The 21,321-nt window shown below is 31.6% G+C and overlaps 1 protein-coding gene across 18 annotated transcripts in view; it reads right to left on the reverse strand.

Moving 5' to 3' along the window:
- LOC118191046 (dynein regulatory complex protein 1-like) overlaps positions 1-21,321 on the reverse strand; it is a 147,386-nt gene that overhangs the window by 114,251 nt on the left and 11,814 nt on the right. Inside the window, exon 1 of one of the 18 annotated variants that reach the window (XM_085814898.1) lies at positions 3,012-3,143. The exons of the other annotated variants lie outside the window; for them this stretch is intronic. Within the exon in view, the coding sequence (XP_085671024.1) occupies positions 3,012-3,020 (9 nt within the window). The 5' untranslated portion in view covers positions 3,021-3,143. Of the gene's footprint in view, positions 1-3,011; positions 3,144-21,321 lie in introns of those variants that run through there. 18 annotated transcript variants of the gene reach the window in all.

The following is a 21,321-nucleotide window of genomic DNA, read 5'->3' on the forward strand; positions in this document are numbered from 1 at the left end:
ATATTATAGTAAAACTACACACATATTTGAATCCAAAATGCATCTTAATTTTCAGTCATCCCAAAAAATGTGGGGTTTAAATTTAAAGAAATACTTTATATTAATATGCCAACAATAAATTAATAGCAATAAAGAAATGCACGTTTTTGCAACTAGATTCAACTAAGCTATTAAATTTTCATATAAATTTATTAAATGAAAAGTCTAATCTGTAGTAGGATTCAACAGATCTGATAATTTGAACACAAAATTACTTTTAGTTATGAATTTTTTCTTTAAATATTGCATTAGTTTTTACTAAAGAGTTTATAATTAATATATTTTACAGCTTTATTTAAACAGAATTAATTTTTAACATGCATTTACTTTATAGCATTAATGTTCAAACTGCAGTGCAAATCTTGATTTTTTTTTTAATGTTTTGAACTCAATATTTCCAAAATGGATACTTAAAGAATTTGTGAATATACCAATTTTTTATATTCTTCACAAAAAAGATTATCACTAAATTACTGAATATATTTGTATTTGCTGAAAATTTAATTCTAATAATATACATTACAGTCAAAAGTCGTTAATTCGGTAATAATACACCCATAATCCGGACCTCAAAGCTACAAACTTTCTGCGCATGCGTCGCGTTGACACATGCGCGTAAGACTTTTACGGCTGCGAATATGCATGTGCGTAATACGTTTACGCTTGCGCGTTTAATGTATAACGGATGGTATAAGCTAAGCTAAAATTACCTAATTCAGTTAATGTTGCAGATTGCGTTGTTCCTAAATCTTCGAATTGGACCCAGCTTATTATCTTTTGCAGACTGTTAGAGCAATTTTATAAAAGTAAGCTTGAACTTTCGATTATGTCAAGTAGAATTTCCGATATGTATTTACTAATATGTAAAAGATCTACAAAGCGAAAGTATGTTTAGAAGTCCATTAAACAAAAAGTGGAATTGCTGCAAAAAATGGATAAAGGCATATCCTTCGTTTCTCAAACCATTCCGAAATAATCTGTTTATCAATTTCACACTGCTCTCTGGCCCAGGGGGGGGGGAACGCCGCAGAATTGGAAGTTAATCTGTCAGCACTATCCTTATCTTCAGGGCAGATGTTTTTATTTTATTTCACTTATAATTCCTTACTAAATGTAGTATTTCATCTCGATGTACTCCGTCTTTGATATGATTTAAATCAAATTCCTCATCATTATAATTCGCTTCCGATAAAGAAGAAAGTGATACAGAGGTTATTGAAAACGAATAAATTTCGATTCACAAGTTAGTCGGTATGCTCGACACAGCAATTATAGGACTTTAACAGCAGAACTTTGTAACTGAACAAGAAATTATGTCTGTTTACAGAATTAAAGAGAAAGTATTATCACATAAAACGAAGCAACTTAAACAACTTACATTGAAAGAAATGTTTAATAAAGTAAACAAATAATTTTTTTTTTTTCCGTAAATTTTGATACCCTTTAGATCATAATTGTTCTTTATTTCATAAATTACGGTTTCATATTTTTAATTTTATAATTTCTGCATGCCATCTTACCAGATTTAAACTGATGATCTATAATCCGGAAAAATCGATAATCCGGAATTGCCGAAGTCCCGACGAGTCCGATTAACGACTTTTGACCGTATAATAATTAGATAACATAAGAAAGCCTGGACAGCAGATAAGCCAATGGCGCCATCTGTTGATGAAACCAGAACTAAAACATAATTTACATTATTACATTATTACAGAATCCAACATTATTACAGAAGGGGAAAGACTATCACTTTTCTCAACGCATAATGCGTCTTGCTCGCATTTCTCAGGAAAGAGCCAGCTTTTTTTGTTTTTATTCGATTTAAGAGGTCAATATAATACCTGGAATGATTATTATATATAATGACCTATGCATTATAGTATGGTATATAATGTATTTACTTTACATATAATGTAATTATATATAATGTATATATTGATGTGATCAGTAACAGATATCCAGCCAATGGGGGTCTTTCCTTGACCACTTTCTGGTCATCATGGCAGACACTGTTTTTCCATCTAGAAAAGCAGGAAGTTTTCTAATATAAACCTGATGTCACACAACGTTTGAGGATGATAAAATATTTTGAAGAAGTTTTGGGATATGTGTTGGGGTTATATTCAGTTTCATTCCATTAGCCATGACTAAAAAAACCTTACGGAAAAACTTAAAAATTTGTCCAAAATCACTGGACACTCCACCTTTCCGTCAAGACATCTTCCAAAAATTTATGTTGACAGAAAAGGTAATAAAGGTACGAGAAGATGCACTGTGTGCACTAAAATCAAGGAAAAGCGAAAGCAAACAACGTATTTTGAGTACAAAATATGCAATGTAGGATAGTGTGTCAATCCTTTTTTTGAATTATTTCACACACAGCAGAATTTTTAAATTGGAATTTAATTACCTACAGGTAATTCTTGTTTACTTTTTTTAATTTTGTATTTTTAATTTTTTTTTTCATGTTTATAGTATTTATTTCTGTGTGTATAGTTACGATTTTAGTATTTTGCCTGTTCATTTCTATTAATGTGATATTCTTTATATTTGCTGATTTTATATGATTTTGGGGGGGGGTAAAATTAGGCTTAACTCCTGAAAATGTGCAGACCGGTGGTGACGATTCAATTCAGAGGGTCCAGTCCCTGTACTGTGCTTCGTTCTCTACGCGCTGGTTCTTAAGGGGTTACAGATTTCTGACAATAATTTATACAGCAGAACACTTTCCTGCAACTTAATTAGTGTTAGTAACTTTAAAAGATTCTTAATGCAAATTTTTTGTTTTCACAACAAAACATAAAAATACTTATTAAATTAATGCAACATAAATTGTAAATCTAATAAAAAATTATATATATCCAATAAGAAATTCAAAATTTTAGAAAGTAAAAAAAGTTTTATGAATTTAAAATACTCAGCTGTATTAATTTTATTACTATTATTGGTAGAAGGGAAGCACAATATACCAAGTGCATAGCCAAGGAGGATGCTCTGGGTCTCCAGGCAGCCCTTTCCCCACATCACTGAATTATAGGAGAAACTACAGCAATTTTGAATCTGACACATTAATACAGCACAAAGTCTGTAATCCGGAGTCGTCGGGACTTCGGCGATTTCCTATTAGGGGTTTTAACAGATTATAGATCATCAATTTAAATCTGGTAAGATGGCATGAAGAAATTATAGAATTAAAAATATGAAACCATGATTTATGAAATAAAGAGCAATTATGATCTAAAGGGTAACAAAATTTACAAAAAAAAAAAAAAAAAAAAAAAAGCTTAATATTTATTTGTTTACTTTATTAAACATTTTTTCAATGTAAGTTGTTTAAGTTGCTTCATTTTTTGTGCTAATACTTTCTCTTTAATTCTATAAACAGACATAAATTTTGCTCGGTTACAAAATTTCATTGTTCCTGTAATTGCTGTGTCGAGAATACCGACTAACTTGTCAATCGAAATTGTTTCCTTTTCAATAACCTCTCTATCACTTTCTTCACTACCGGAAGTGGTATTTTCTGGATCTAGAACCATACTACATATTTCGCTGTCCATTGATTGACTGATGGTTGGGGCATTGTCGTCACAATGAAAATCTTCTATTATATCATCTTCATTTATTACCACTTCTCCACATTTCTTTACAAAATCCAATAACTGGAAAATTTCACCTTTAGTTTGCGATGTCCGAAAACCTTCAAATTCGCGGCTATCATCTTCATCGTCCTCACCATGAAATATGAAAGCAGGCCATAAATTATGCCAAGCATTTTTTTAAGTATCTGGAGACACATTCTCCCAACATGCATGCGTAAAGGATACAAAAAAAAAAAAAAAAGTTTGTGGCTTTGAGGTCTGGATTATAGATTATTCCGGATAATGGACATCCTAATTACGGACTTTGAACTGTATACCGTATTTGACGGCATATAAGATACACTTTTCTTCCTAAATGTGGTCTAAAAAAAGTTACCTGCGTCTTATACGTGAAGGACACAGTCTTATACGTGAAGGTAATTGTGTTCAATAATTGTTTATTTGGCTTTTACGAAACGTGAGAACTAAAAGAAACCACGCTATTGAAACTTTTTTTCCTTGTGTGTGGCCGTCTAAATAAGGGTGCGTCTTATATGCCGTCAAATACAGTATATATATAAGAGTCACTTTGAAATTTTTTAGATACACGTAAGTTTTTAAAATTATATTTATGAAATTTTATGAATGTTCAAAGTAGTCTCCTTCAGCATCAATGCACTTCTGTAGTGAATTTTTGAAAGACTAAATGCCTCAAGCCATTCATTTCTCGGAATTGATGAAAAAAAAGCATTTGTAGCCTCATCAACCATTTCTTCGGAATGAGAACAATGCCTCCATAAGTTCTTTTTTAGAATAACAAATAGCCAAAAATCACACATAGCTAAATCGGGTGAACAGGGTGGATGTTCTATGACTGTGATGTGTTTTTCTTCAAGAAACTCAACTGTCAATTTTGCCTGAATGAGAAGAGGCATTGTCATGGAAGAGAATGAGTCCTCTAACATTCACTTCTTGAAGAATCGGAAGATACTTTGTGGTGTAGCAATTACCTGCGACTGTCCTTCCAGCTTGATGGCTTTGGCCAGTCCTATACTTCTGAAGTAAATGGCATACATTGCATTTTTCAAGGCACATTGTCTTTTCACCATTGTGGGCATGGGATCATTTTCAGAGACCCTAATTTTACCTTTTGACATGTCGGAACGCCAAAAAAATGATATCACAATTTTCGATTTTAGAAATAATGCATTGGCCACCATCTGTAAGTAATTTAATGGTTTCTTTACTGATTCTGATATGCTCCTCTGTTTGGAGCTCAGTTAAATTATGAGGAATAACGAACAGCAAACTAGCTTTTTTATATGCTTCATGAATAATCTTATGTATGGTGGCAGATCCAAACTTAAGTTCCTTCTGTTTCATATGATAGATGTAGCAATTATCATCGGTTAACATTTTCCGTATGGCAGACATATTATCTGGCATCACTGTTGACAATGGCCGTCGTGCATATTCTTCATCTTGAAGAGAGTTGCGATCTCTGTGAAATTTTGTAAACCATCTAAATATAGTAGCATGACACGCACCTTCATTTCCAAATGCTACTTGCAGACACTGAACACGTTCTTTTTGATTTAATCCCATTTTAAAGTCATAGAAGATCACAGCGTGATAATGTTCTTGCATCAACTCTAGTTCTTCTTCTGCCTAAAATTTATTCTACGCTAAACTGCTTGCATTTGGCCTATAAAAAATCGTCTACTAGGCTAAAATAGTTCATATTTTCAAATCTAACGATTAATTTTTTTCCAATTATCGTCTATGGTTATCTAAAAAACTTTAAGAGTGATTTCCATATACATATATATGTATATATAAACTTATAGAATCTAAAAATCTTTAATGTACCAGAATTTTTCCTACACATTTTTGAAACACTTGAAAAAAGAATAAAACATTACACAGTGCCAAAATGACAATTAAATAACAATAGAACTTTACATTATTACATTGAAATTCAAATTTAAAAAAAAAAAAAAAAAAAAAAAACATACTGGTCTAAATCCAATACAGCACAAAGTCTGTAATCCGGACTCGTTGGGATTCGGCGATTCCGAATTATAGATCATCAATTTAAATCTGGTAAGATGGCAAGCAGAAATTATACAATTAAAAATATGAAACTGTAATTTATGAAATAAAGAGCAATTATGATCTAAAAAGTATCAAATTTTACAAAAAAAAAAGGGGGGAGCTTAATATTTCTTCTTTGTGAAGCTTAGTTTTTCTTCGGGGCCTTGTGCTCCTACGCATGCGCTACGAACTTTCTTTTTTTTATTTAATTACGGACGCATTCCCTCCACTCCAGAGAGAAAATATTTATTTGTTTACTTTATTAAACATTTCTTTCAATGTGCGCATGCATAAAGAATACAAAAAAAAAAAGCTTGTGGCTTTGAGGTCCGGATTATAGATCATTCCGGATAATGGACGTCCGGATTACGGACTTTATACTGTATATGCTAACCCAAAATCCAAAAGCAAGTATAAGTGAAGAGCAAAACTAATAGTCAAACAAACTAAAAAATTTGGAGGTTCTCAATTATGCTAAACTTTTAATATCAAGAAAACGAAAAACAGTACTTAGAGATTTCTATAAATAAAAAGGTCAATCCTAAGCTTTAAACAGCTAAAATTTGAAAACATATTTGAAAAAATAATTGAAAAACGCAAACTTAGTGAAATCTTAACACAACCTTCTATGCATGGTCTAACCAAATTCTAAAGATGATCAAATGGTGTTCTTGCTAAAGAAGGTAGAATTCAAACTGCTCTGAAATTTTGCAGTTTTTGGAAAAAGTATGTGATAAAAGGTTCAAACTGTCCAATGCCTATTTTTTCCTCATCTGCTTTTGTTCATTTTTCTTTGAATTTCATAATTTTTGAAGAGGGGTTTTTGCTTGTTTGAAATGTTTTGGTTTTAACATTTTTAAATTTATTGTTGCATTTCTATGATTATTTGGAATTTATTAATTATGAATTTCAATTTCTGGTCTTTGTGAAACATTAGTTCTAAATTTCTTACTTAATGATAACTTTTCTGCAGCTTAATGCGCAAAAATAACTAGACATGTTTGTGTTTTGCTTTCAAAAGAAAAGATTTGTAATTATATATATCTATATGAGTATGTGTATGACATAATATATGAAAGAAAACTATTAACTCGAATTTGCAGCAGTCTCTTTTAGTCCTCATTTTAAATTGGCTGTTTCCCGTCCTAAAACTATACTAATTGTTTATAATATATGAATTTAATGTGTATCATCTCAAAATTAATTCCCATCACACTATCTTATGTAACAGGTAACATTGTGAATATCTTTTATCCAATTAAAAATCAAAATTTCAACAAAAAATCAATTCTATATCTCTCCCTGCTGCTGAATGCGCACTTACTTTCCTACTTCCCTGCTTCTTGCTCCTTTGCTAATGCCAACACACATCGCTTATCTCTCTACTTTACCCATAATCTAAAATGTAAATTTCAAAAAATATTATGAAGATAAGGTGAATATTGCACAAAAGATGATGAAGCCTCTGCTAAATCGTTACACTACCACCATCTCCCATTCATTGCAGCTCTCATTTAATCATACAGTTATTTAAAGATTATATTATAGATCTTAGAATACTATGAGCCTACGTGTGTCTTTCCATCAACTAAAAGTTACCTACAGGAACAAAAAAGTGTTTTCAGAATAATCGGTGATTCAGCATTATAGTCAAGAGTCAATGATCTGTGTTTATCATAAGTGTGTTGTGCGAGAAATTGATTTCCTTCTGACTTCCAATGTTCATTGTTCTAAAAGTTTAAATCATGGAGTGAATTAAATCAAGTTTGTTTTCAGCATCAAGAAAAAGATTATGCATGGAACTCATTATGCATTTTGCCTCTATTTCTGAAAGTAGCGCTGTTCAAAGGGGAGGAAAAAGGGAGTGAAAAGCATTATTGTTACCATTTTAAAGCATCATAATTCAGTATTTTTTTAACAATTTTTAATTTATGAGGTTAATTAATGGTTTTTCATGAGTAACTTTAATGTTATTTCATAATTTATTTTTAATATTGTTCTTATATCACTCGCCTCTCCACTTTGTCCATTATCAAAGATGTAAATTTCAAAGAATGTTATGAAGATAGTGCACATATCAAACCCATGATTCTGTGTGAAGAAGAATATGTATATCCAGAATTAGTTGTTCAGCTATAAATTATGTCTTAAGTCATGTCTGTCGGTGTCATTTCTGTGTCTCCACAAAATCCATTGTAGCTATTACCCAATCATCAATCTATTTACAGATTTCATATATATATATATATATATATATATATATATAATGAGGTATGGTTTTTAATTTCTTTTTGGCATGAATCAGAAAATATTTCAGGTTTGGCTCAAATTCGACTAATTAGCTAGGATTTCACATAAAACTCAACAGCTTTTTTTCTTAATGGCTTGTAAAATCTAAAGTGAGAATTAAGAGCAAGCAAACATTTACAAAAATTCCTATGCACCTAGAAAATCAAAACTTTGGAGGCTTGGGGTGGGGCAGAAGAACATCCTTATTTTAGACCATTTACTTATTTAAACACGGGGTTTTAGGAAATATTTGTTTATTTTACAGATGCCAAACATTAGCGCTTAAGGCATTAGTTCATGGGCTCTCCAATACTTTTTAACAATGTCCTCATACCGAGAAAGTGCACTACTATTATTTAAAAGTTATTGTAAGCCAATTGGAGTCACACAAAACATAGTTTAGGGAATCCACTACTCAAATTCTGTAGAGATGGTTCTGCAAAAAGTCATGTCAAGTGTCTAATGGGAGCCACTGCTGTCTTTGTTAGAAAATTGGGAATGAAAGTTCTAGAATCCTCCATCTCTTATCGAATCATATCCTCTTTGAAATTTCTTAAGAATCAGGTGTTAACAAACAATTTAGTCATATGAAATAAAAGTGGTTGATTTATTAAAGTTTCTTTCTTAGCCAATGTATCAGATTTTTCATTGCCCATAATTCCACAGTGGGCTGGAATCCATTGGGAAAAAATTCTGTGCGCCACTGACTTAACCCTTTGACACGCGCGATCATTTTATAATTTTTTTAAAACTAAAAACTCTAGAAATTGAATATTATGATCCTAGAGAAAAATAATATATGGATTAAAAAAAAATCTACTTTTGCCCATTGTTCTGTGGGTGGTGGTCGCACTGTGAAACCACCGCGCGACTTTGAAACTTACTGATGTAGTAGGAAAAAAAAACTTACCATTTTCCGCGCGCATTTCCAATAAATGACAAAATTTACGGATTTTTAAAAAATGTATGTAAGAATTGCATTATATATAATTTTTTACATTATTTTACAAAGTAAATCGTCAGAAAAAATTAAAAAATAAACATTTATGTAATTTTTCGATAGCAGTGAAAATATAAGTATCTACATAATAAGGACATTTGGATAAAGGGATTAAAAAACTCAATAAAATAAAAATTTAAAAAAAACTCAGTGGGTTTTTTTTTTTTTTTTTTTTTTTTTTTGACATTGTTCAAAGCATGTTTTGTCTCTTTGATACATGCATAGACCCACATTGCACGTTTCGCACATACATCTTGTTCTATGAGGTTTCTTCCTTGTGCATCAAAATGTACACTGCCTGGATTTAAATTTCACTGGTATACGTCCAGCGTTATTTAGTTTCTTTTCATCTGGCACATGAAATTTGTGGTTTTTTATGTTAATGGGGGGACTTGGTCTTTTTGGCTTTGTACGGATCGTTCGTTTCCCATTCATACTTATTTTATTCGGATTTCGTTCCAAAATATTCAGAAAATATTTTTAATTTAAATAAAACTTTCATGGAATTTTTATTTTTAATTATAGGAAAGTACATTTACATTAAATTTAAACCACAGGAAATAATTTATAAAATCACAATACTAGCTTGGGGAGCAAGTGTGTTGATGTCAAAGAAAAGTATTTGGAAAAGCAAGACCTTTTTACTGGGCAGGTGCATGTATTGTTTAGTAATAAAATAACTCCGTGGTTTCAAAGCCCTTTATCTATATCCATGTAAAAATAAGCATTAATATTTGAAAAGCAAGTGAATGCCATAGAGAAGCAAACGCCAGTGGTTTCAAGGCACGAGCACTGAGCCTCTAGAGGTTTGTAAGCGTTGTGACACAATGCTCTAGTGGCGCAGTGGTCGCGCCCTGAAACCACATAGCAAATGCCATACATATAGAGGATTTTTTTTTTTTATATATATGCAGTTTAATTACTGCAATTTTTTATTGTTTATGATAGAAATCACGATGTGCGATGACTAACTTTTGAAATTTAAAGTTGTTTATATTAATAAAAGGAAGTTATTTTGTCTCAGCGAAAAACAAATTTTAAAAGGCATCCGATCTGAAGTATTAATACCTAAAACATATATGTTATTTAGATGTAAAAGATCAGTAATCAATTCATTTTCACTCAAAAATCTTGGAAAAAAAGAGGAGAAAAAAATTCGGAAAATGGTGGTTTCAGGGCGCGACCACCGAGCAACAAAGGGTTAAGCAAAGACCTACAGTTTAAGATTCTTTGGGAACTATTTTGATTATTTAGAAGAGCTTGAAGCACACTTTTGGAATCTGACAATATGACTGCCTTTACAAATGACTGGCTATAAATCGACAGTTTCTGAATAACCACAGCAATGGCTACGATTTCCTCATCAAAGGCAATAAGAGGGCCCACTAGTAAGTAGAAACTAAAAAGCTCACTATAGATACCTGCTCCAGCAGCATGTACTCTCTCTAACATAAAGTTTAAGTGTAAACACGCATTCACTCATTTTGAGGATAGCAAACCATAATAGTCTCCATTACAATAGGTTTAATTATGAATTGCTCATTTCGTTCTTAACAACTCTTTGCATAAGATTTATATTCAAATTCAAAAAGTTCAAGGGACAAGAAAGAGAAGGTAAAATTAGTTAATCTCAGCTCAATTCCAAGGCATTGGAATCTCTCTGAGCAGCCTGGATAAAGCCAATTCGAGTTTACGATTTCTAGAAATTCCATTATTATAGTTCTTCCAAAAAGAGTTGTTGGGCAAATGCACAAGCTTCTTGTGTAACAGGATTGCATATCTCATAATAAAATCATGAACAAGTTTTAAACTAGCTAAAAGCTGCATTACAAGAATAGGAGTAGTTCTTACTGCCCCAGTAATTATGCACAACGCTTGGTTCAGGAAGACTGAAAGGATCTGGACCACATTCTCCACAGCCATGATGAGGATCTCGCTACAAATAACCAATAATTGGTTGAACATATAATTTGTAAGTAATCATCAGTGTCTCTCTGTCAGACTCCTGCTTTGAGCCAGCCAGATGTTTTACGACAGAGAGTCTTCTCATGGCTTTATTTTTCAAATGTTTTGCATGTTTCCTTGAATTTAAGCGTGGATCGAGAATGTAATCCAAACACTTAGCAGAAACATTATGTTGAACATCTGTACAGCAGTACAGCTATTAGGTATTTTTTGAAAGCAAAAATGATGAAAAATTAGCAATGACCTCACCGGAAATTGAGCCACAGACCTCTTGAATACGTGCCATGCATGCAGACCACTACACCACGAAGGAGGGAGAAATACCTTATACATTTACACCCTTACGTGTCTTCAGGGGGAAATGCTGTCTATTCAGAGTGAAGAACTGGCAAGTGCTCTTATCCTGATTTATTCTCACCATTTTTAGGTAACATTCCAGCCCTTTCAGAGCTTGGGCTGACAGCTGTTGCCTGCAGGAGACCAGTTTCAGTCTGTTTAAATCTAGAAATATTACAGCCATAATCTAAAGCAGAAAAATACTGTGATGAGAAATTCTTAATCCATAAAAACATCTTGCCATTTATTCCCATGTTCTGTAAATTTTTAAGAGTACATAGTCTTCATACTTTATTATAAGCCGATTTAAAGTGTGTAAAGGTTGCAAAAACAGACAAATGTTTGTCTAAAGAATCCTTAACAGCCTAACAACATAAGAGACCTGCTGGACAGTGGAATGATATTGTTTGAATCCAGCTTGTTTAGGAGACAAAAGACATTACTGTCTAAAAACCCAATCTTCATCTTTTCCATAATCTTTGACAAAACACTAATCAATGCAATAGGTCCCATAGATTTTAATATTATCTGCAGATTTATTCTTTTCCCCATAGTGGGTACACAAGAGTTCCAACTATGATTAAAAATAGACAGAAGGGTCATTTGAGCATTATATCCTAGATGTTTAATACAATCTGGATGTATATTACCTGGGCCTGGAGTTTATCCCATCATTAGGAAATCAATAGTTTCTTCTAGTTCCAAAAAGTCAAAGGTCTCTATTAAAAATCTCTAGTTCAGTTACCATAGTCCTATGGGAATCCCTGATCAATTTCTTCATCAGCTTTGTTACAGAAAATATAACTGCTTTCACAATTTTTAGGGATTCCAGAACTCTTCCCCCCATCCAATAATCTTGAAAATTTTGTGTTAAGAAATTAATTGATCACTTGCCAATTAAAAGAATATTGTAGAAATGAAATGGGAATTATATCTAGCAGAAGTTCTGATTAGTTGCATTCTTCGATTTCAATCAAATCATTCAACATAAATGTTTTTTCCCCCATTGACAGCCACTTAACGAACTTAAGCTCAGCCACTAGTAAGGCCGAAAGCACCTAACAGGTGGGCCACCATTACCTCCTAGAAAGAAATGGACAATTGCAGCCACGCTTTCTCGTGGATTCGAACTCAGGCCCTTCTGTAACACAGTAGGCTCCCCTAATCACTATACTGTCTAGGAGACATACAATAAATGTATAAATGTTTGCTTTTCAACTAAGCAAGCGATGTAAGCTTCAATTATTTTAGCGCCCTGAATTTTATTCTGTAGTAAATTTTTTTTAATATTTATCTTTCGCTTCGTTCCCTACTTCTGATCCAGTTTCTTAAATAAGTACCATTTTTTTTAACTTTAAAAATTTACTCAGTCATCTCTCTTTATGTTTCAAAATATGCATTAACCTTAAATTCTTTTTTGTATACATTTGTTAAGAGATGCCAGAGAAAAATTTACAAAGTCAAACACCTGTTTTACTTTACCACTTTATATTGACATTTGCAATAAAGAACAAATATCAGTTCATAGTTTAATTTACTTAAAAGGGAGAAAATATTTATTTATATATTCCAATGTGTAACATTTAAGTGCACAATAGTTAAGTGACGAATAATTGTTTCTGTTATGCATCTTGTCTTAAAAAACAAAGATATGAATTTTTGTTTAAAAATAAGCTTGAAATCGCAGAGTGCATTAATTCTTATACATGTCATCATAGTTCATGTGCATAAATTAAATTTAATACTATAAAGTTGTAGTGATTTATATTTATTTTAACTAACAAGTTAAATTTTTAACTTTCCTATAAACCTTCATTCCCCTAACTGTAAATGCCAGAATATTTAAATTTGGTAGTACACGTGAAGGAATGCAAATTTGCCTTGTAAAGAAAGAGTTTAAAAACCGAGGTTCAGTAGAAAAGTTAGATAGATTTAGGCTATTGCATGAGCTTGTACTTCCGGAGTTATTTCTGGTTTATGTGGTTTAACCACATTTACTTGCTTCCACTAGTTTTGATGCGGGTTTAAGAATCAGGCATATCTGAGCCCTGTAGCTTAGTTCTACCACTTGTGAATATCTTCAAATTTTTAGTTTAGTTCTGTGATTTCAGTTGCCACCCAGTCGAGTTGACGTATATTAATTTTTAAAGAATTAATAAAGGGTACTTTTAACCCTTCTCCTGTGCAATTATTACACATACAGTTGGCACATTGACAAGTAGACCATACAAAGTATTAATATACAGCCCATGCTTTTCATAATCCAAAGAATACCTAAAATACAATTTGCACTTGTCTGTATACAAAAAAAAAAAAAAAAAAAAAAGTTTAGTATTGCTGAAAATTCATAAAAAAACTCACTTAAATTTGAATTTGAATTTGCACTTAATTTTGGCATTATAATTTTTTACCAAAATAGTCTTACAGAAGCAATGGATAACATCTAAACTGCATTAGCAAATGACTTATATGATCGGGTTACTTGATATAAGCACCAGGGCAGTTGTAAAATACTGTGTATTGCAAATTAAGCAAAAACAATAATATTCTGAGGCTAATGTTACAGATGGAACAGTGCAGCTATTAACAAATAACAAACGTTATGAAAGGCATCAGTTTTAAAATTATTAAAAATTCTGCCTTATGAGTGATATTTACTTAAAACAAATTTTCTACACATTTTGAAAGAATCTAACAAAAGTCCCTATCCTATTTTTCATCATAAGCTAATTTTTGAGGGGCTAAACTATATACTAAACCCAAGTTCACCCATAAAATGTTGCAAATTACGATGATAGATCAGCATTAATCTTTGAAGAAATGCTTCATGCAAATGGGATTCGGATCTTTCTTCTTTAGGACAGTCAGTGGTTAAACGGCTAAAGCCATGATACTATGTAGGTTGGCTCCAGTTCCATTTTTGGTGACTGAAATGTCTAGCTCTGTGAACTTTTTCAGTGCTCTCTTGATATACAAGCATATATGTGTATGCATATGCGTCCTACTCTGCCTAATTTAAAATGTATTTGAGTTATGCAGGACGTTGTATGTAAACCAAATATTTCTGTTGCTAATTCATTAGAAGTATACTTATCAGATGTACCGTAATTTTGGGTATAAGCCATAGCTTCTACGTGTTTAAAAGTTGAAAATTTAGGTCTGCAGCATGTCTGCCAGAGCGGCGTATCTGAAGGAATTTTATTTTTCTTCTCTCCTCAAAACTTTGCTAATTCAGATCGTTATGCACAAGCAAAACAGTAAGAATTCGCTGCAATATTCTAACCTCAGATAGAGCGAAGGCAGTGCAATAAGGTCAAACTCGCCTAACTAAGGTAGGTGGCGCTTTCTGTAAAGATACCGTAATGCATGTATTTTCTGTTAAACTCCATGGTTTTGCCCACGTTTTCCAATGACTTTTTGTTTGAATGGAACAGCTATGTTTACTTGTTCATTCTTCATGTTTTTACAGCTTTGCAGATTGCTTTTTGCTAGCCTTATCATTCGCGCTTTAAAAATATCATTATTATTATGATTCCTACTCGAAGAAAAATGTTATAGAGCTGCTTTTAAGCTTTTGGCAGTGAAGAAAGCAATTGAAATTGGAAATTGCGCTGAGGCTAAAGAATTTGAAGTTTACGAGTGATGCATTCGGCGGTAGAAGTCCAAACCGTAAGAATTAGAGAAAATGCCTAAGAATAAAAAAACTCCTTAAACTGGTCTCATAATCCGGCCCTTGTTGGAAGACAATTTAGAGAAATGGACAATAGAGCAGAGAGAAATTGGATCATCAGTATCAACAGTTAGAATTTGTCTTCAAGCAAAGGTATTTTGTTGGAGGACCTAATTGGTGTTTCAGGTTAATGAAACGAAAGAAATTATCTGTAAGGACTAAAACAACAGTTGGACAAAAGCTTCCCGTGGACTGGATTTGAAAAAAAAAATAGCTTTTTTGGAGTACACATCAAAGAAAATTACAAAACAAAATTTGAAAAGAGGACAAATAATATGGATGAAGCACCAGTTACTTTTGACTGTTCTCCGAGCAAAACTGTTTATTCAATAGGTGAATCACTATTTCAGTATATCAGGAATCTAAGTATCAGGAATGAAAGGACTTCTTTTACTTGTGTTTTGGGTTGTGCCGCCAATGGAAAAAAGTTCCCTTTGATAATTTTCAAAAGAAAAACAATTCCGAAAGGAAACTTGCCTTGCGTCAATGAAAAAGGATGGATGTGCAAAGAAGTGACATTGTTTTGGCTGAGAGAAATTTATCGGAAAAGGGAAGATGCTTTCTTCCAACCCCAAGGATTCATTGTTATAGATTCAATGTGATCCCATTAAGCAGATACGGTAAGACATGAAGCAAAAAAACTTAGCATCGATGTCTCAGTGATACGAAGTGGACTTACAAAAATTTTACAACTGCTGGATCTCACTATCAGTATAAATTTCAAGCATGAACTACGAAAGAAGTGGAAGGAATGAATGCAAAGCGGACTCTATTCCTTCACAAATTCAGGGCAAATGAGAAAAGCTTTGTACGAGGGGGCTGCCTTATGGGTTGATAAAGCATGGCAATCGGTCTGAGCTGATACGATAGTATTTTTCATTAAATTGGAAATCATCGAAAAAAATGAAAATGAAGATAGCTATGTTCAAAGAAGTGATTTAGTGATTAGAGAACAGAATGATGAAATTGACCTTGATGGTCATTTGTTATATTAATTTAATTCTAACATCAATGAGTCGGATTTTGAAGGTTTTGTATAAATACATGTAGTTCAATTTAATTAAAAAGTCCTATTTGTTTATCTAATTTACATATTCTTTTTCATAATATGGTAATTTATGGTGATGAACAAAGTTTACCGAATGCATAAAAATAATAACAATTAGAAATTGTCAGAATTCGCTTTCGGCAAGTTCAAGGTAAGCTGTTTCTTCCTTATTTATTTATATATTACTGATTATAGTTATGTTGTAAATGTTATAAAATATTATCAATGATGATTACATCATTATCGCAGGGAATTACTGAATAAATGAATATTAAGTGCCATATTTTGAAATGCTTTGCTGCAGCACATATAGTGGTGTCGATGAATTTTCATTTTTTTAGTCAATTATCATGTGTGTGGAGTATATGCTACGGTAGCTCATCTACTCAAAATTATGGTAGTTCAAAATATTCTTCTGTTAACTGAATACTTTTGATTTCTATTAAGGTTGATTTAAAACCTTCATACTTTTTACTTTATAATAAATAACATTTCTTTCCCTAATTGCAATAAAATATGGATTCTTATTCACGATACACTGGCAGAGTATCGCAGAAAATTATGCATAAACTTCTAAGATCTAGCCATCATGCTGAACATCAGCTTTCCTAATATAATTTGAAAGCAATAAAGCAGTTACTTGTTTATTTTATAGTACAACAATTATTCCATCATTTTGGGGGGAGAGGGATAAATTCTTAATTGTTTGTCCAATATATTGAAGGATTTTCTTTGCAGCAAAAGAAAGAAAACACTGGCAATGAAATTAAGCTTGTTTTCTTCATTAAACAACATTTAACTGTAAGTATTAATTTTAAGAAGTTAAGAAATAATAGATCTGAAGTTACTTGGTATTGGTACTTCTATTGGAGCTGTTGGGTGTCGTTAATCATGGTGCAAACTAATGGTTTCCTTACATACATTCTTTCAGTTTGAAATAAATTATCTTAACTCCTTATTCAAATAGTATTTCTGCTTGTAATATTTTACCTAGTAGTCTTAGAATCCTTAAAAGGAAGCTGAGAACAGACTATTATTGATTTTGCTTCTTTTTAAAATTAAACACTTACACAAATTTCTGTATGCATATACTTCTTTATTACATTTATTATTAATTCTTTTAACATTTTCTGTACAAAGAAACTGATTATATTAATCCGTTAAATTATTATGATTATATGAATCATTTCTAGAATAAAGCATCAACTTAATACTAGACTCTGGTTAGTCTATATTTTAGGGTACCCCTAGAACTGTCGCCAAGTTGTTCTTTCATTTACTGTAACCTGAGTAGTTGAACATTATGGAAACCCTATTATGATGTGATTGATTGTAATGCATTGTTATGGTGATTTTAATTTCTCAGAGCTTATTTCTGCATTGGATGTTACATAGGAAGTACACTGCTTACTTTGTGCTGCACACTGTAAAATGGTTGCCTTTGATAAAGTTAATCTGTACGATTTGGAATGAATGGGAAAAGAAGCATTAATTGAGCGGTTGTTTTCAGTAATCATTATAAGTGTCCTACTTGTATGAAGAAAATGCATATGGTCGAACATAAAGATTGTTCAGATGGCTTTGAATAGGTTTGTTGCAAGAAAAGTTCAAATGCTCACTATTATAAAGTGTTCCATTAGAAAGGGATCATGGTTTGAGGAGAGTCATTTATGTATTGTTGGGATTTTAATTTTTACGTGGATGTGGGTGTATGAAGCTAATACTAAAATGATTAAGACTGAATTAAATTTGATTCTTATTTTTGTGAATTTATGTTGCAATGGCAATATACAGATTCTAGTTCAAATAATTTTAGACAATTTGTGGATTGTTAAGGAATTCTGAGTGTCACACATATTGAAGGAACACAAATTTCTAAATAAGGTAAGTCGATATTTCCTTTTTGTACTGCGCAGATTATATAACATGTATTTCCATTTTTATGTTATTTCCTTGTTCAATTTAAAAAGCAGTTTATTCAGATTATATACTCTAAAACAATTACAAATGTTAAGAAGGTAAAAATAACCTCTTTATTTAACTTTTAAATGAACAAAAAGTACTGCTTGTGTGAAAGATCAACCTTCACTACTTGCGGGTATTTAAATTAACATACGATAAATTCCAATGTATATAACAGTCTGAGAGTACACACACAATAGATTATTTAAGCTAGCTCATACTAGTTAATGGCATGTATTATGGCTAGCGAGATGTTAAAGCCAGAATAATTTTGGCAGAGTTGCCAATAAGCAAAATGAGGCTGCCAGAATTTCTAAATCTAAACATTCAATCCTTAACACATGATAACTAATTTGCATTGACTGGTGAGGACTGTGAAAAGAAGTTACAATAGCTGCTCAACTCATAATAGCTGGTTAATTAGCACAAAGTCATACAATAATCAAATAGTATATAAGTATGATGATTAAGAAACCAAAATTCATTTGATAACTGTCGTTTCCATGAGTATAATGCATTTAAATATGATAAAGACTTTAAAGGCAGAGGATCAATTTCTAGTACTATCTGCATCAAGTTGCACCTAATGTTGCTGAACGAAGTGAATGTAGAGTAATTTAGGTTTTTCAAACTTACCAAAATATAACTTAGAATTATCTTAATAACTCAAAACAGTGTACCTGAAATTTTGTAGATTTTTAATGTTGTCCACTAAAAAAAATCATCTGTAGTAAATGCTGAATACCAGGACTGCATATCAGGAAGAGAAGAATCCTATTTTTGTTTATTAAAATGCAGCAGAAGCCAGTTACTACAAATTATTTCTCACTTTTGTGCGTCTCACAATACCAATCATTATTTCTCACATTTGTATCATACATTACTAAAATTATATAAATGTCATAAATACATGAAAAATTTAAACTGCAAAGAATATGTGCTCATTTGTATTTTCATAGAAGTAAAGCTCTTGGGGGACTAATATGGCAATAAAAACTCTGTTTTAAGTAATAAAAAAACAGATATTATAAATGTAATATGTAATTAATAATATAATTTTAATTTATCATTCCTTTATATGAGAAAATAATAATTAAAATTAAAATTTGTGGCCCATAATACCAATTGCATGGGAAGTTTTTAAAGAAAAATACAAGGTTCTGTAAGCATTGAAATTAACAGTATGTTAAAAAAAACTGAAATAATAAGTTCAAAATTTCTGAGACTTATAGCTTTTCAAATTTACCTACAATTTTGTTCAATGCTTTTAATTAAAGGTTTAATTTTTATATTTACACTACTTGTAGCCTACCATCAGAATACGAACATCAGGTTATCAGTTCAAAGGATGTCATGTATAACGGAAATACTCTAAGTAATTAATTCTATATATTACAATACATTAAATCATAGAATTAAAACATTTCAATTATTTTAAATTTAATTAATTTTAGTTTAAAAATTATGAAGAAATCCTGATCTTTTCGCAAAGATCTGAATTTGAATCAGGTATTTTATTATGTAAAAAATTAGTCTCTTTTGGAGAAGCTCTGTTTCAACAAATGAATACCCCCCCCCCAATAAAAAATTCAGGGCTGACTACACCCCTGTATACCATATTAAGTTATACGCTCATGTTATATCTGCAATTTGAAATAAATTCATTATAGCAGTGACAGGTACGTTTTCTTTTTGTAACATTATTTTTGATTTGCCATGTATTTGAAACACAGATCAAAATTAAACAGCTAGGTTGAAGAGTTTGGCTGGTAGACAAAAGAAATATATGCTCGACGAAGCATTTATATAGCCCAGCATGAACTACTAGATTTATTAGCAATAGGTTATGTACGTCCAAAATTATCCTAACGATTCAAGAGGTGGTTTCCAGAATTTTCAATGATGACCATGAAACTTTGTTATCTAAGTCCAAAATTTTTAGGACAATTCAAGAGATAGTTTCAAGAATTTTCAATGATGCACCTGAACTTCATTATCTATGTCCAAAATTATCGGGATAATTCAACAGATAGTTTCGAGAATTTTCAATGATGTGCAGTGTACTGATTACTAAAAAATTCTGGCAGATTCCATTGGATGCCGTGCTAAAATACTACATCACTAAGGGGTGTCATAAGAGATATTGATTATTCAAATTCCACTGAAATTGCAATCATGTTCTTTTTTGGTGAATTCTTCTATACTGAGCATCAGTAAAAGTAGTTATTCCAAGTTAAAGTTATGGGAACATACGTTTAATGATTTTTTGGCTTACGGTCTATAAATGATTTCAGTATATTGGTCCTTATGTTAATTATGTAGACAAACAAAATTACTTTTTAAGCAAAATCCTAAACAAGTTAATAGCTTATTTTTAAATAAATATTTTTTCTTTGCAGAGTACGTGTGTCATTAAATTTACCCTTTCTAAAAGACTTCTGAGTTAATAAGCTTCCGATTCATTTTTCTTCTACTAAAATAAAACAACAATTACTAAAAATGAAGAGGTATAAAGGAAATCAGAAGAAAATATTTGGTTTCTCTACCTGAAGAAATAAACGCTCAGTTGCTCAGTACAAGCGTTACAAATTTTTATTTTCTTGAGACTTAACTTTTCTGAACACAAAAAAGCAGACATAGGATGTATTTATTCATATTTATATGTACATATTCATTAATTTACTTCTAAAGTTTCTTTATGTTAAAAACCTGTCTCATTTTTGAAACGATATAATTTTAGACTTGTGGCTCTCGAACGTTCATAAAATCTATCACGTGGTTCCCATAGTTTTGAAATTTGACCATCCCTGATCTATACAATTAACTAAAGATCAGTAACATTTTGAAAAACCTTTTAAAATGCAATGAAGCATGAAAATCAGCCACTTTTTATTAAATTTAAAAAAAGGGCACTTTTTATTTTCCAAATTTGGCCTCTCTTCACCTTTGTTCAAAAGTTCACTACTGCTTGAATTACTCAGTGAATAAAAGTTTTACAACAATTTGCCTTCAATTAATCATAGCTTTTAAACGAACAGTCATAAATAGACAAAATTATTGAAAATAACACAATACAAAATCTATGCATAGGTAGGTACAGATCTAAAGTTAAAATATTAAGTTGACACACAGGTTTACTTGTGTCAGAATTAAAAGTCTAAATGGATCATCCTCAGAATCTTGAAAAAGAATTCACTGTGAAGGAGAACTACAAATAAATGGCTCATGCAGGGGGGGGGAGTTTAATCCCCCACAAAAAAATAAGATGAACTAT

This window comes from Stegodyphus dumicola, chromosome 4 (genome assembly GCF_044657685.1).
Source record: "Stegodyphus dumicola isolate Sdum_Otavi_A_Nest chromosome 4, ASM4465768v1".
NCBI classification, from domain to species: domain Eukaryota; kingdom Metazoa; phylum Arthropoda; class Arachnida; order Araneae; family Eresidae; genus Stegodyphus; species Stegodyphus dumicola.